The 14,664-nt window shown below is 39.3% G+C and overlaps 1 protein-coding gene across 3 annotated transcripts in view; it reads right to left on the reverse strand.

Annotated features, from left to right (window-relative positions):
- The window catches only part of rap1b (RAP1B, member of RAS oncogene family), a 68,728-nt gene that overhangs the window by 16,762 nt on the left and 37,302 nt on the right, over nucleotides 1-14,664 (reverse strand). For 2 of the 3 annotated variants that reach the window (XM_051690974.1, XM_051690976.1), the window contains exon 2: nucleotides 6,373-6,452. In XM_051690974.1, coding sequence (XP_051546934.1) covers nucleotides 6,373-6,429 — 57 coding nt within the window. In that variant the 5' untranslated portion in view covers nucleotides 6,430-6,452. Of the gene's footprint in view, nucleotides 1-6,372; nucleotides 6,453-8,264; nucleotides 8,358-14,664 lie in introns of those variants that run through there. The other variant, XM_051690975.1, reaches the window with a different exon arrangement.

Here is a 14,664-nt window from a genome sequence, read left to right on the forward strand (position 1 = left end):
GTTCAGTACAAGTTAAGCTAAATCGACAGCATTTGAGTAAGGTGAGTAAGTTAGGTTTTGCCTACATTGTGAAGACCAAACATCTCCACAAGGACCGTAAAACCTGAAATCACCCACATTTGGGGGTGGGTGGAGGTGGGGGCAGTAAACGGTTCACATGAGGAAAATAAACATACTAAATAAAGTTTTAATGAAAATCTAAAAGTGTTTATGTGATGGTTAGGGAATAGAAAATAGTTTTAGCCAAGTCTAAAAAAACAACAGAAGTCAATGGAAAGTCCCCACCATGATAGAAAAACAAGTGTGTGTGTGTGTGTGTGTGTGTGTAACATACTATAGTCTCAGTTTCTATTACTTCCTTAGGCCTGAATGATGTCTTACACCCATAGGTGAATGTGAGCAGCTATCACACCCAGTTAAATCTTAAACATCAATCAGGCACGACAGTGTTCCATGTCAACTGTCATCAAGTGTGTCAGTAAATCTTGCTAGGCATCCTGGCAAATGCCTAAATACACATGCCATCTAATGACACATGCAGCCAACTTTTTCTTTAGGGCAAGCGTAGTGTCAGCATGTCTGGACAGTGCAGGGCAAACAAACACAAATATGACACAAAAGATGGAGCACTTTAAACTTGCTGTGTCAAGTTAAAAAGAACTTCATCTCTTACAAATGCATCTAGAGACAGGGTGATTAAACGGTCAATATTTCACCATTTTGTGAAATTTACCATACCAAACCATTTTGTGTTGATTAACAGAAGTGTTAACTTTCCCTTGTGTCAGTTCCAAAATCTATTAATAGATTTGTCAATGGATAGTCAACACTTTGTTTTCAAGTTGTTGTTTTTTTTTTCAAGTTTATGCAAATTTGAGTAACAAGTGTTTGTTTCACTTTAGAAATTTTGTGTAGATCTGATTTGCTGTTGTTAAATTGTTTTATGTTTATCGGCATTTATATCAGCCATCCAGCTCTCTAGATATCCTATCGCCATTGAAAAACCCATATCGGTCGACCACTTCTCGAGATACCTCTATTCTGTTCTATTTGTTGCGCTGCATCTTGTTTTTTTCAGTGCAGCAATGCGTTCGGTCTGAACTGCCCCTAAGTCTCCAAGTGCTGGTTGTCATTAGTCTTTTAGGTCATGTCCAATCTAATCCATTTTTGCTTGAAAAATCTGTTTTCAGTTTCCTAACGTCCTCGTTTCAAAAGTAAGCGGTAACAAAAACGCATTGGTCCGAAAACCAATTTCACTACATATTTCACTATGTTTATGCCTCTTGTTCACACTGGAATGATGTTTTCCTCCACCAAAAATCTCTAACTCTGCATCTTGCATCTCTAACTCTGAGCATTCTATTAAACATGTAGGTGGCATGTATATGCAGTTAACCATCTCTTGCTGTTGTTGTTAAACAAGATGATTTGTTTTAGACCAAACGTCACTCCATCGTCTTTCTTGCACTTCAACGACCCCACGCACCCACAGGCCGGTGCTGGCCCACAGAGCACCTGTAGGGGACAGTGTGCATGTGTATAAGATGTAAGTTAGGGCATTAAGTCCATGGTAAGGCAGACCAGGGGTTTTGAACTGCCCCGGGGAGGAGATGTATGCTGATACAGCAGAGTTTAACTGATGTGCCTCAGACAAACCAGACCATGTGCATGAGTGACAGCGTGTGTTTGTGTGTGTGCGTGTGTGTGTGTGTGTGTGAGTGTGTGTCAGCTGGCACATATGCTCACTCTTTTATCCTGCAGCTCTGTTCCCCATTCTCTCTGGCTGGTTTACACTAGTGCCTCTCTCTCTAATGAACTGCACTCACACACTCTGGCTCTGTGGAGTAGCTCTCCACTACAACCACACACACACACACACACACTGGGCTAAAAATATTCCATATATGGGGAGAGAGATGTGGAAACAAGGCATGTAAATTCAGTGGAGGCCACTGATTACAATGTTCCAACAAAGAGCAGCGAGGATGTGTGAAAGAGTGTTGTGTGTTGTGTATGTGTATGTGTGTGTATTTCTCTACTCTTGGTGATTAGATCAGATCCAAAGCACTTGGGAGAGTGGCAGGCTCAGTATGTTGATATCCCAACAGCCACTTGATGTGAAAAGCAACAAATATTCTGGAGACGATGAGGGTATCAAAGGATTATTAAAGGTCATCTTTATTTGCAAAAAGCTCCATTCATGTTCTGTTACAATAAAGTAACAGAGGGATTTTTATGATTATTCCATAATTCCTTTAGGACTATGTGTGTACTTGTACTTGAATAGTACATGACACTTTTTCCCCCTGCTAACAAACATCTGTTTTATTCTCAGATCAAGCCCTTAAAGGAATATTCAGAGTTCAATACAAGTTCAAGGAATAGCTCAGCCAAAAATGAAAGTTCTCTTATCATTTACTCTCCCTCATGCCATCCCAGATTTGACTTTCTTTCTTCTGCAGAACAAAAATGAATATGTTAAGAAGAATATATCAGCTCTGTAGGTGAATACAAAGCAAGTGAATGGTGGCCAGAACTTTGAAGCTCCAAAAAGCAAATAAATGCAGCAAAAAAGTAATCCATAAGACTCCAGTGGTTAAATCCATGTCTTCTGAAGCAATATGATAGGTGTGGGTGAGAAACAGATCAATATTTAAGTATTCGTTTTCTTTAAATCTCCACCTTTGACCAGCCCTAACCAGCAGGTGGCGTAATGCATGAAGAATGCGAATCGCCAAAAACAAAAGAGGAAGAATGTGAAAGTGGAGATTTATAGTAAAAAAACACTTAAATATTGATCTGTTTCTCACCCACACCCATTATATTGCTTCAGAAGACATGGATTTCACCACTGGAGTCTTATGGATTATTCTTCTAAAAATCTTTATTCGTGTTCTGCAGAAGACAGAAAGCCATACACATTTGGGATGGCAGAATTTTCATTTTTTGGGTGAACTATTCCTTTAAGCTCAATCAACAGTAGGGTAAATGTCCATTCTGATGCCATATGTGAACAGCACATGTGGTACATTCACCAGTAAAGGCAACCCAACGGTTTTCCTGTAATTTTTCTGGTTGCATGTGTGAACGGGGCTAATGTCACTTACAATTTTTCTGTGCCTCTCTGAATGTCTCTGTTCTGCTCTTATGGTCTGGTTTGTATCTGAGGAGATGAAACATAATTTTCCCAAAATTATTGAATCCTTCAATTTGCATCCACAAACCAGCATGAAGTAGCTACTGTTCCACTATCACAACAAATAAAAGATAAAGGATGGTTTTTGCTTAAGCACAGTCATGGCTATCGATAGCCATATTTGAGCTAGAACACATTAGAATCTGCTGTCTCACTCAGGCATCCAGAAGCCAGCACTATTGCCCACCTCAATGGATACAGGTCCTGCCTGCAGGCAGATGGGCTCTGTTAGCTCTGGCAATCCATCACTACTACACAAGCTGACACTGTTGCTCCTGTTACGCTCTCTATACTCCCCCAGACTACCTCAACTCATATGATGGATAAACTAACAGCACGTTGCCTGCTGATGATGGGACAGTTCCTTCAAACAAAGTAACACGCACAGAACAAATCAATATTTGAGAATGGCCCTACTCTTTTGTTGTTGTTGTGTTAGTTGCTGTAGTCAAGGATGCAGTGCAGGTATGAACGCGCGCACACACACACACACACACACACACACACACACACACACACACACACACACACACACATACACATACACATACACACACATACACACACATACACACACATTTTATACTAACTAGTCACTGGGACCGGAGATGAAGCCATATGATTGAGCCCTATATGTCAACCCTGTTACCGTCCGTTTAGCCACAAATGCATGACCACAGTGTGGTTTCCTCCTCATGATGATTTAACAGTGTAAATTTAGCCATACATGCAAGTCTTGATATAAGTCACACTATTTGTGGTGCAGTTCCATTAACAAAATTGCCCAACAGAGCACAACTGAGGGCAAAATTAGAGTTTCGGAAGTAAAAACCCGACCTCAAAATCCCCAAATGACTTTTTACCTTTTCAAGACAGGCCAACGATGAGCTTTGCTACATGGTAGGTAACATTAGCTAATGTTTGCGAGCAAGTTACCTTCTTAAAGTTAGTTAATATGGGCTGTTGTAGTGTTTAGCATAAAAGAGAGTAGTGCTGAGAGTTCCTTTTTCTTTTTTCTGATTTTTAAATAATTTTCTGCTTCTTATGTTGTATTGAACGTTTAAAATGCAATGGTAGGATTAAGTTCTAAGCTGGTCGGTTTGATTCAAGGCTAGAACTCTTTATTGAAGAATTTCTTAATATGCACAAGGAGAAAATGAATCGGAAAAATACTTCCGTAAACCCAGGCCACTGAAAAAGGGGGCATTCTCTGTTGCAGTCTATACAGCTCCATTACAGGACACCAGGCTGACCCACACATAGTTATTATCTAATTTTACAGACCTGTCTCTCTCTCTGCATGGAACAGGAGAAGAGCTTAATGTGAATGCATTTACAACATGATAAACTCTGCATAGGCATTTCATCCATAGTGCTCCAATTAGAGTTAATGGACAATAAAAGTCTATATGCACTACACCGAAAAAGGTCTGCGTTGAGAGTGAAGAGGATGGAGGCGGATGGTTCTCACATTCTGTGGTACACATACACCCAATGGGTTCTTTGTTGGGCCCTGAGGTGAGTGGGTCAGACCATGTGGCTTCTTTCCAATGGGTGAGCCATTTTAGTTCACTGGGATGGAACAAACTAGGTCAAAGTAGTGTCAGTGGGACGTTTGGTATTACATGTGTAGCTAATGAGCTAAGGATGTTAAAGGAGAGCAATCAGGCTGCTAGGGATATAAGCAAACACTGACTCAATGATAACAAATAATTCAAGAGGAAAGTATGCAAACAGTTTACAACAATGTTCTATAAGGTTAACAAGGTTATCTATAGTTAATGCATTAGTTATCATGAACTAACAATAACATAATAATATTATAACATTACTTAAACTTGGTTTCTAATTTATAAATATCCTATTGTCTGTTCATGCTAGCTCATAATGCATTAACTTGTGTTAACATATACTACTTTTAATGGTAAATATGTACAGTATATGTAAATTAAGCGTAAGTTAAGCTTTTAAAAATTGCCAATAGCCTTCAGTTTCATCATTAAAGTTTTCACCATATACCATGATTTGCTACTTTCTGGTTGGTTGCAGGGGGAGGGACATTCTCATTCTAGAGAGTATCTGATTGGACAAAAATCTTTGAAATGCTGCACGAGTCATTCATATATTTGATCTGTTTTCCCGAAAGTAAGACATTTAAATGTACATTTTGAATCCTAAATTTTTTTTGTTTTTTTCAACATTTAGGAGTACACTAGAATATTGATGGCCTCAAAGCAAATACACATGGACTAAATGCCACAACGTTTTATTCTCATGGGGTCTTTAACATTAACAAAGATTAATAAATGCTATAATAGTATTGTTCACTGTTAGTTCATGTTAACTATTGCATTAAACAATGTGAACGTTTACAGCCCTTTTTTTGGTAAAGTATTATCGAAATTATTCATTACTGTCTGCTTTTCAGCTTCACGGTAAATGTGCAATTTCACCTTAGCGGTGCCGGATTTAGCATTTAAAACTAGTATTATCGACTAAACACAGACATTTTCCATAGTGCAATGCTTTGTAGTTCTGACCCACTGAAAGTTTGGAGAAGAGCTGCCAAACTACTTGTGGTTTCACAATGCCATTCCAACATACATTATGCTGACTGACTGAATGGCAAATGCCACTGTGCTGAGGCACAGATAAATTCTGAAGTCATTTTGCTGTATCCGTGACTCAGCTGTGATATTTGAGTGGCTCAAAAAGGGCACAGCAATTGACTAGAGGCCAATTTAGTTCTCACAACCTTAATTGACCTGTTTGAGGACACATGTTCTCCAGGGACACTCAGTCTGCTACATGGGAGGACATTACAGAACAGCTCTTTTAGATGTGGAAAACCAGTTTCCATTTAGTTACAGTAAATGATGCATGTTTTTCCCCCAATATGGGATATTATGTGATATATATGGTTGAGAGGATTCATATTATGAAGCTGCCACCAAAGCAAGATTAATTTTACAAAGAGCTGCTGTAATAACACATAATGCAAAATGGAGAGTTGGTACTAGAGAGAACAGAAACAGACACTGGATCCAGGCACTGCTATTACACAGCAGACTGTAAGATCCTTTTGGAAAGATGAAGTGAATATGATTTTGTTTGGAGAAGGAAAGAGAGCGAGAAGAGATAGAGGATGGAGGCAGGGCAGGGTGACGGCCACTTACCAGCGCAGACTTGCCGACACCTCCTGATCCGAGGACTACTAACTTGTATTCACGCATTGTGCAGTGTGTCCGTTAACTACCTGGTGGAAAAAAGGAAAAGATGGTAAGTGTCTATTTTGCTAGTGAGATGCTCCTACAAGCAGCTTTTAACTCTAAAACAAGTTTTAACTCTTGTTTTAGCGCAGTGGTTGATCCGATCACAAAACATTTTAGACCCCGTTTAGACATGTATTTAGGGCTAAACACATGTGAATTGATCCCCTGAAATGCATCTTAATACCAGGTGTAAACAGAGTCACACGTACTTAGCTAAATGTACATTATGAATCCATTGCTCACTGTTTATCCAAAGTCGCTTTGGATAAAAGTGTTGGCCAAATGAATTAATGTAAATGTACACTGAAGCACCTCAAAAAATAACTTGAAGCTTCGAGCCTTGATCAATCATAAAGCAAAGAAACTCAGGGGATTAAGACCTGTTGTCCAACCTCAAGCTCTGTAATATCAGAATGCAGAGAGTGTGAAATTGCTATGAAGCTGAGTATCTAATCTGTACTGCACCCTAAAGACTTCTGCCCACTAGAGGTATACCGATATATCAGTTTTACCGATTAATCGATGCAGATAGTTGATTTTTGGAAAATTATAAATCTATGCTGATTTTGTTTTTATTCCAAATTTTTTTTTCACCTCTTCAATAAACCTCATCTTGTGAAATAGATTTATATGTATTACACGGCTCTCTGGAATACTCGATTCTGATTGGTCAATGGCGCCATCCAGCGGTCAGATATTGCTTTGTAACTACCGCACATCTGGGGATTTAGACATAGCAGACCGCTCATCCGGGTTCTGCGAGCTGTCTCTCCTGTTTCTCTGATCCCGGTGCGATCTCTACAAGTGAGCTAAAAAAATAATATAAACTCAAATCAGTTGTTTCATATGCATTTACTAATTTATTTGGCAAGTAGTCTTGTAAAAGGTTGAATATTGAGGAGTCAGACGGTCATTTTCACAAAATAAACACCAACAGAACTCTGACGCAAACTGGAGGTTGATTCCAGCTGTTCAGCGAATTCTTTCTTCTCAAATTACATAATTTCAACGCAAATCAATATTTTATGTCCATGTATTTATTATATAAACCCCTTCAAGGTTTATTGTATGATAACAACCGACTAACTGTACATTATCCCTTACATATCGGGTTTATAGTCAATAGTCCTATTTTATGCGCCAAATCTGATTTTTTTTTTGGTTAATATTGAGATTTTGGTTGCACAATAAACAGCTTTTGAGATTTACTCTATTTGGACTCTTGTAGCCTCAATGTCTGTGCCAGTCATAGTAAGAAAAGACTAAGACAAAATCTAACAACTGATTAATCGGTTATCTGCATTTTCCACCACCTCTTCCAGTTATCAGTATCGTGAAAATCTACTATAGGTCGACCTCTACTGCCCACTCCTTTATTATTAGACTATTATATAAAGTTTGCTTTGACATCACAACTACGTGTCAGCTTCCTGAATCTGCATAGCTAAAGGGTCGCTTTACTTTTCATTTCTTTACAGCACCTCAAAAGATTATCAGTCAGCAGATGCACAAGGGTGTGATGCCCATGAAGGTGTTTGGTATGAGGTTGCATGGCATAAACTCACAGCTATTTCATTCTACACAGGAAGAGTACTGAGTGGAATAAGAGCAATGTGGTGGGGCTGAGATCACAGATAAATGTGACACACATCATACACACACACATACAGTCAGATGTGAAATGCTCCACACCCAGTCTCTTGGGCTGTTCTGTCTTTCTCTCCTCGACTGTCTCATGCAACACTCAAAAGAAATAATTCACAGACAAAGTAACCAATGGTGCAGTGCTTACTTACATACTTTACTCAAGTACGTAAACGCAGATGCGAATGCTTGGTCAATATGATCGAACTTGCTCCGTAAGATTCTCTTCATACGATTGCTCCGCCATGTCAGTAGTTAATCTGAAAGAGAAAACTGACTGTAGAAAAAGGCCGTTGACACTAATGTAGCTACGGCACCCCTTGTGGCAACGCTGATAATACAACGCCACCATACGTTGCATTATGGATTGCAGTCTTAACACGTTTCTGAATGCAACAGTGCACAAAATCGGCATAAAATGGGTGGCTAGAAGCGCTTGGGTTCACATATTTGCATAGAGTGTGTTTCGGGTATTAGAGTCATTAATACACACAACAAACACAAACATCTGTCCCTGTCATTTCCACCATTCCGCCCAGGCCTGAAGCTGCAGATCGGAGTAAGAGGGGAATGAGTTTACAGGAGAAGGCAGGAAGCCCATATCAGATCCAACATGCTGGGTTTTAGTGGGCATGATGGCCGAGTCTGGAGCCAGACTGACTGCAAGACTCCACTCAGTTTGAGATTACCACTTATTTGTTCTAATGTAATAGACACAAGGGTATTTGAGACGGAGAACTCCTCCAGTCTACTGCATTCCCTCTAAGCAAGAGATCAGCTCCGTGCTGAAGAACAAATCCTCTGCTGTCATCTAACTTTCTGCTTTCCATTTACATTGGCAAAGGAAAGCGAGGCAATGGAAGAAAGAGCAGAAAAAGAATCATGTGGAAAACATGACATGAGTGATACGGTGAGGGGGATAGAATAAGACACTATCAAAATGTGAAGATGGCATGCAAAATGGAAAACAACATCTTTTAAAGGGACATATAGGTGTATGATGTGTCAGTCTGTCTGAGTGTGTTTTCGGCACAGACAGGCAATGAATCTGCCCTGCTAGATTCACTTATGTGTACACACTAAGTCTAAAACTTTTTCTGAAGGTAAATACAACTTCTGAAGACTTGTGCTGATATAGAATAGCACTGGGACACTTCACTGCTTGTTTCAGTCCGCTTGTCCAAGTTTGCTAGCTGACATCTGTGCATTGCTCGTCAATCGATATCAATTCTATGAACTCTTTTCTAACTGTTGAACTGTCGTAAAAGCAATATTACATGAGCAAGAGTGCAACAGCACGATTCAGTAAAAAAAAAACAAGAGTAAATATCGAGTAACTTTTATTTTAGCTACAGAATAATATGGCCATTTAATTTGCCTAATTGTGCTCCACTAAACGAAAACAGTGCTTAAAGGAATATTCTGGATTCAATCCAAGTTAGGCTCAATTGACAGCATAATAATTGTGACTAGTACCTCCTTTTCTTTTAAAAAAAAAATAAAGCAAAAATTGAGGCTACAGTGAGGCGTTTACACTGGAAGTGAATGGGGCCATTTTTCAGAGTGTTAAAGACAAAAATGTGAAGCTTATAGTTTTATAAAAGCACATTAATTCTTCTGTTAAAACGTATTATTATTAGAGCTATAAGGTTGTATAAATCATAATTTTTACAGTGGTTTTTGGGTTGACTGCCCTAAATAAACATAAAAACATAAAATAATATTAAGATACCTCTCTACTGGCTGTATTTTTAAAAACGTATTTTAACATTTGCAGATTGCTCCCATTTACTTCCAATGAAAGTGCCTCACTGTAACCCAGACTTTAGTTATTTCTTTTTTTTTTTTTTTAGAAAAGGAGGGACAAATCGAAAAAAAAAAAAAATGTTCTGTGGTAATCAACATTATGCCACAAATGCTGTCGATTGAGTTTAACTTGAACCATAGAACTGGAATATTCCTTTAATTCACATATGGTTCTATATTGCAGAAGATTCTTTTTATAGATTCAGATTGTGTGAGACCTACCACTGGAAACAAAGCCCAGAAGTGCTAAGAATAACATAGTGGTTGGTAGGATCAAATTGACCATATCCATGCAGCTCTTAACAACACAGTGCATGACTACAACAAAGACAAATATGGTGTGAGTTTGGAGTAGAATTAGTTTTTATTTGGCACAGGCCTAGCAATAAATACACAAATGTTGTCAAGAAAAAGGCTAATTCCAATGCTATGCATTCCACATATGCTTTTAGTTCTCAATAAAGACCGCAGGCAACAGGGGTTTACAGGCTTACATCACAGAAGTAGGAGAAATTGTTAGTAGGAGAAATCTCTGTGAAATCATCTTTATGACACCATTCAGGGCTATTCTGAACTGTTAATAGGTGTGAGTGTTTTCATGTGTGTATGTGTGGGTGTGGGTGTGGGCGCAGAAGCACCAAATTTTTTTGTAAACCAACAATATTTCTTGTAGCTTATATTAAGCAAGAAAGGAAAAAACAAAAAGATTTGGTTTCTGATAAGGCATGTGGCTCATTTTAAAGAGCATTTTAATTTGAAAGTTTAACTGCCAATCATTTTAACTACAGCTGCTAAAGGAAGTTCAATACAGCCTTAAACTACTTTCGTTTCCATGAACAAACAGCCCTGTGTTATCTTACCAGGCTGACATCAGCTTAAAGAAACTTCAAATAGTAAAACTCGGAAAAATAGTAAAATAGTAAAATAGTAAAAACTTTTTCGAGCAAAATGTGAGTAATTCTGCCTGTCACGAACCTTGGGTGTTGTGGGTGATTGTCAGGGTGTTGCTACAGTATGCGGTTGCTAGGGTATTTTGGGTGGTTGCTGGCCATGTCAAAAGTGCCCACCCCCAAGTATCTATGATTTTCTGGTCCCTAAATATGGCATAGGTCTCCAAGTATATGGGATTTTTTGTCACCTGTTTTGTCGTCCTCCAGGCGAAAAACGGAAGTCTTCTTCACTTAGAAATGTAACTACACACCTCTCTTCAACAAGCTGCATGATTTGAGGTATCATTCATATCTGTAGCACAAATGGTGCAGGATGACTAACACACTTTAATATTTAGGGTTAGGGTTAAAAAAAAAAACTAAAATAAAAAAAAAAAACTTTAGTAGTCATGCTTACCGTAGCAAGCAGCCTGATCTCACAGTGAAATCTAAAAAAGTAGGTAGACATTTCTGTAGCAAAAATCGGTATTCACTGATCGAAATTTAAAACACTGCCCCCAGTGGCCAAAGTGGGAAGTGTTGTTGGGCGTATAAGCAAGTGTAAGCTAAATTTATGTCCAGGAGAGGTCGCCAAAAGCTTGTTGTGAAGCGAGTTCTTTTCAGCTGTACAGGATGTAATACAGTGAAGAGGAATGCATTTTTATGGACCCCCTAACCCAAACCTAAACTTAACCATTAGTGGAGTAAAAGTGCAACCTCTGAATCGCATTCATCACTGATTATGAAAATGCGATTGCTTCCTGGTTTCAACGTGGATTTGAACCCGGGTCTCTAACGCTGCTGACACAATGCGCTGCCGGTTGAACCACGTGAGAAGGTAAACACACTGAAATCGATGCAAAAATGTCCAGTGGAAAATGCCACATGTCAGTTAGTCAGCATACAACATACCGAACTTTCAGAAACAACATGCCGACTTTCTGTGAGATCATGCTGTATCAAGCACTACTAGTAATTACTACAGTACTTTTTTACCTTTGCTATATGTATGCAACAACAATCAAGTTGGCAACACTGCAGAAAACTATGAAAATGATTTATGATCAGGAACAGTGTTAGCATATACATTAAGTGTACAGCTACTTAATGATCTGGCTTAATTCTGATAACCTTTACCTGCTGCCAGGACCTAATGATAATTAGAGCTTGAGCCAGGAGTTATAAAACATTACTCAGGAACCACAACAGCAGTGGCGCATCACAGTGCATCAAACAAGCAATGTGGGCTGCGGTTGATTTTGCAAGCGTAGAGGGAGATTGGGCTGGGTTGATTGAGCATTTTCTGACGGTCATAATTAAGCAAGAGTGTGATACCACAGGAAATCATACTTGATTTCTCATTCCATCCCCTTTTGACACACAACGCCTCTTCTGGGCTATAAAGTCAAGCAGTGGCAAGTTCAGCTCAAAATATCTCAGAGCTGTGCATGCTGACTCAAGAGACTGACAAGTGCCTTTAGTCTTCTATCTGGGTGACTAAACAAGAGGCATGCAGTGTGTAATCACAAAAGTCCCAAACTTAGATGTTGTCAAACTGTGGACTCGGGAAGTGAAACTATGATTCAAATTAGGGATGGGGCACAATCATCCAACAACCAAAAACTGGATAAGTGAGGTCGACTAGTTTATCTAGATTTTTTCTTCTTTTCTGATATTTTTTAATCGCCATACATTGAGACCAAAGTCTTTGGCCATTACGTCACATGTAGGGTTGCCAACTGGTCCAAAATGACAAAATTTCCCCATTCGGACAGTGAAACGTACCATATTAAAGCATAAAAAAGCTACATTGGAAGGCGAAACGCTTGAGGGGGACCCCCATCCAGTACTGAAGTGAAAAGATGGCAACCCTAGTCACATCTTGAGCTGTTTTTGAGGGTCCCGCAACAAGCTTTGCATAAATAATTCAGCTTTTAAAAATGCATCTCTGAATACCTGCTTTCTATTCCATTCCATTATGCTCCATTTAGGCCTATCCATTTTTGTATGTCTTATGTAAACTAGTCAATTTTGAAAATGTTCTGTAGTAGTTTGGCACATCCTTCAATTCCCATTCAGTTCCCATCCTTCCCATTTTGATTCAAATGTCTTGCCAAACTAGAGTCACTGCAGGAGCAGCATGCTGTGCAAAAGGGATCTCAGTGAAGCCTTGATGAACAGGATGTTGGAGATGTTTAATAATGCTGAAGCATAATTCTGTTTGATCACTGAATATTAGAAAAGGGATTCATAAGCTAACTGAACTAGACGGAATAAAAAATGTTGTTGTTGTTGTTGGATCAAACACTAATCCTGTATCTGTTCTGATGGGAGTTCATGTGAAAGCCAAGAACACGCTACCTAACACATCTCCTCTACACCTTGCTGAAAAATTAACAAGCACGTTGCAATGTGCACAACATCAAGGCTCTGAACTGATCTCTCTGCTACAATGCTTTCTCTCTAGTAATTAACCAAGCAAGATCCCATGAAGCTGTGTAAGAGGATTTAGTAATGAAGAATCCAAAACAGAAAGCCGACTGCTCTGATCCTTCAATCAGGAATGACTAAGGTCTGGGGGTTGAGCATGTTAATTACCATGCTATCTATTTAGAGACAAAGTATCTGAAAAATGTCCCCAGAAGTTAGCTGAACCTAAAAAAGCTCCTTTTGGGGACAAACTCAAAAGGAAAAATGCTTCCTAAAAAGATCAAATAATGTCATTCTTTGCTTCTTAAAAAATGTAGGGTTAGGACCATGCAATTACATTTAGCTTAATTTGAGAATATTGAGTCCTCACTTACGTAGGTAAATGTGATTGCGCATTTTCATTTGTCCGTGAGTGTGTGGGCGTGGGAATCTCAAAGCTGTATGGTACATAAATGAGTTTTATGTATGTGGTTAGAGGGCATGGTTTTGTGTGTGAAATTAAGTTAGTGTACACACAAGCTGAGTGTGCTTATAATGGCCACTGTGTGTAATTGTTTCAATGTTACTTTTTCCTATCTGAACTTAATATGCAGAGTCAACTAGAAGTAATTTATAGAGTCCACTAAAAGTGTAAACACTGCAGCTCTGTGGTGCTTTCAAAACATTACTCTTTTTTTTTTTTTTTTTGAGCATCCCAATCAGCCCAATAACCTGTTTGTCCAACCAATGGAAGACAGGATAGGTGTTCTGGAAACCTGTTCGAATACAGTCATAATAATTTAGCGCCGTCAATTTAACACATTATTTCAGTGTGATTAATTATATTAAAAATAATGCGTTAAGGGGGCCTGGGTAGCTCAGCAAGTAAAGACGCTGACTACCACACCTGGAGTCGCAAGTTTGAATCCAGGGCATGCTGAGTGATTCCAGTCAAGCTTCCTAAGCAACCGATTGGCCCGGTTGCTAGGGTGGGTAGAGTCACGTTGGGTTAACCTCCTCGTGGTTGCTATAATGTGGTTCTCGCTCTCGCTGGGGAACGTGGTGAGTTGTCCGTGGATGCCGTGGAGAATAGCGTGAAGCCTCCACATGCACTAAGTCTCCGCGGTAATGCGCTCAACAAGCCACGTTATAAGATGCATGGATTGACAGTCTCAGACGCGGAGGCAGCTGAGACTTGTCCTCTGCCACCCGGATTGAGGCGAGTCCCTACGCCACCACGAGGACCTAGAGCACATTGGGAATTGGGCATGCCAAACTGGGGAGAAAAGGGGAGGAAATCCAAAAAAATAAAAAAAATAAAAATAATAATATTAATAATGCATTAAATAACATTCATGTCATATCCCCGGACCATAATAAGGAATTGTCCTACCGCCAGAGCAAATCA

Source organism: Myxocyprinus asiaticus, chromosome 47 (assembly GCF_019703515.2).
Source record: "Myxocyprinus asiaticus isolate MX2 ecotype Aquarium Trade chromosome 47, UBuf_Myxa_2, whole genome shotgun sequence".
NCBI classification, from domain to species: domain Eukaryota; kingdom Metazoa; phylum Chordata; class Actinopteri; order Cypriniformes; family Catostomidae; genus Myxocyprinus; species Myxocyprinus asiaticus.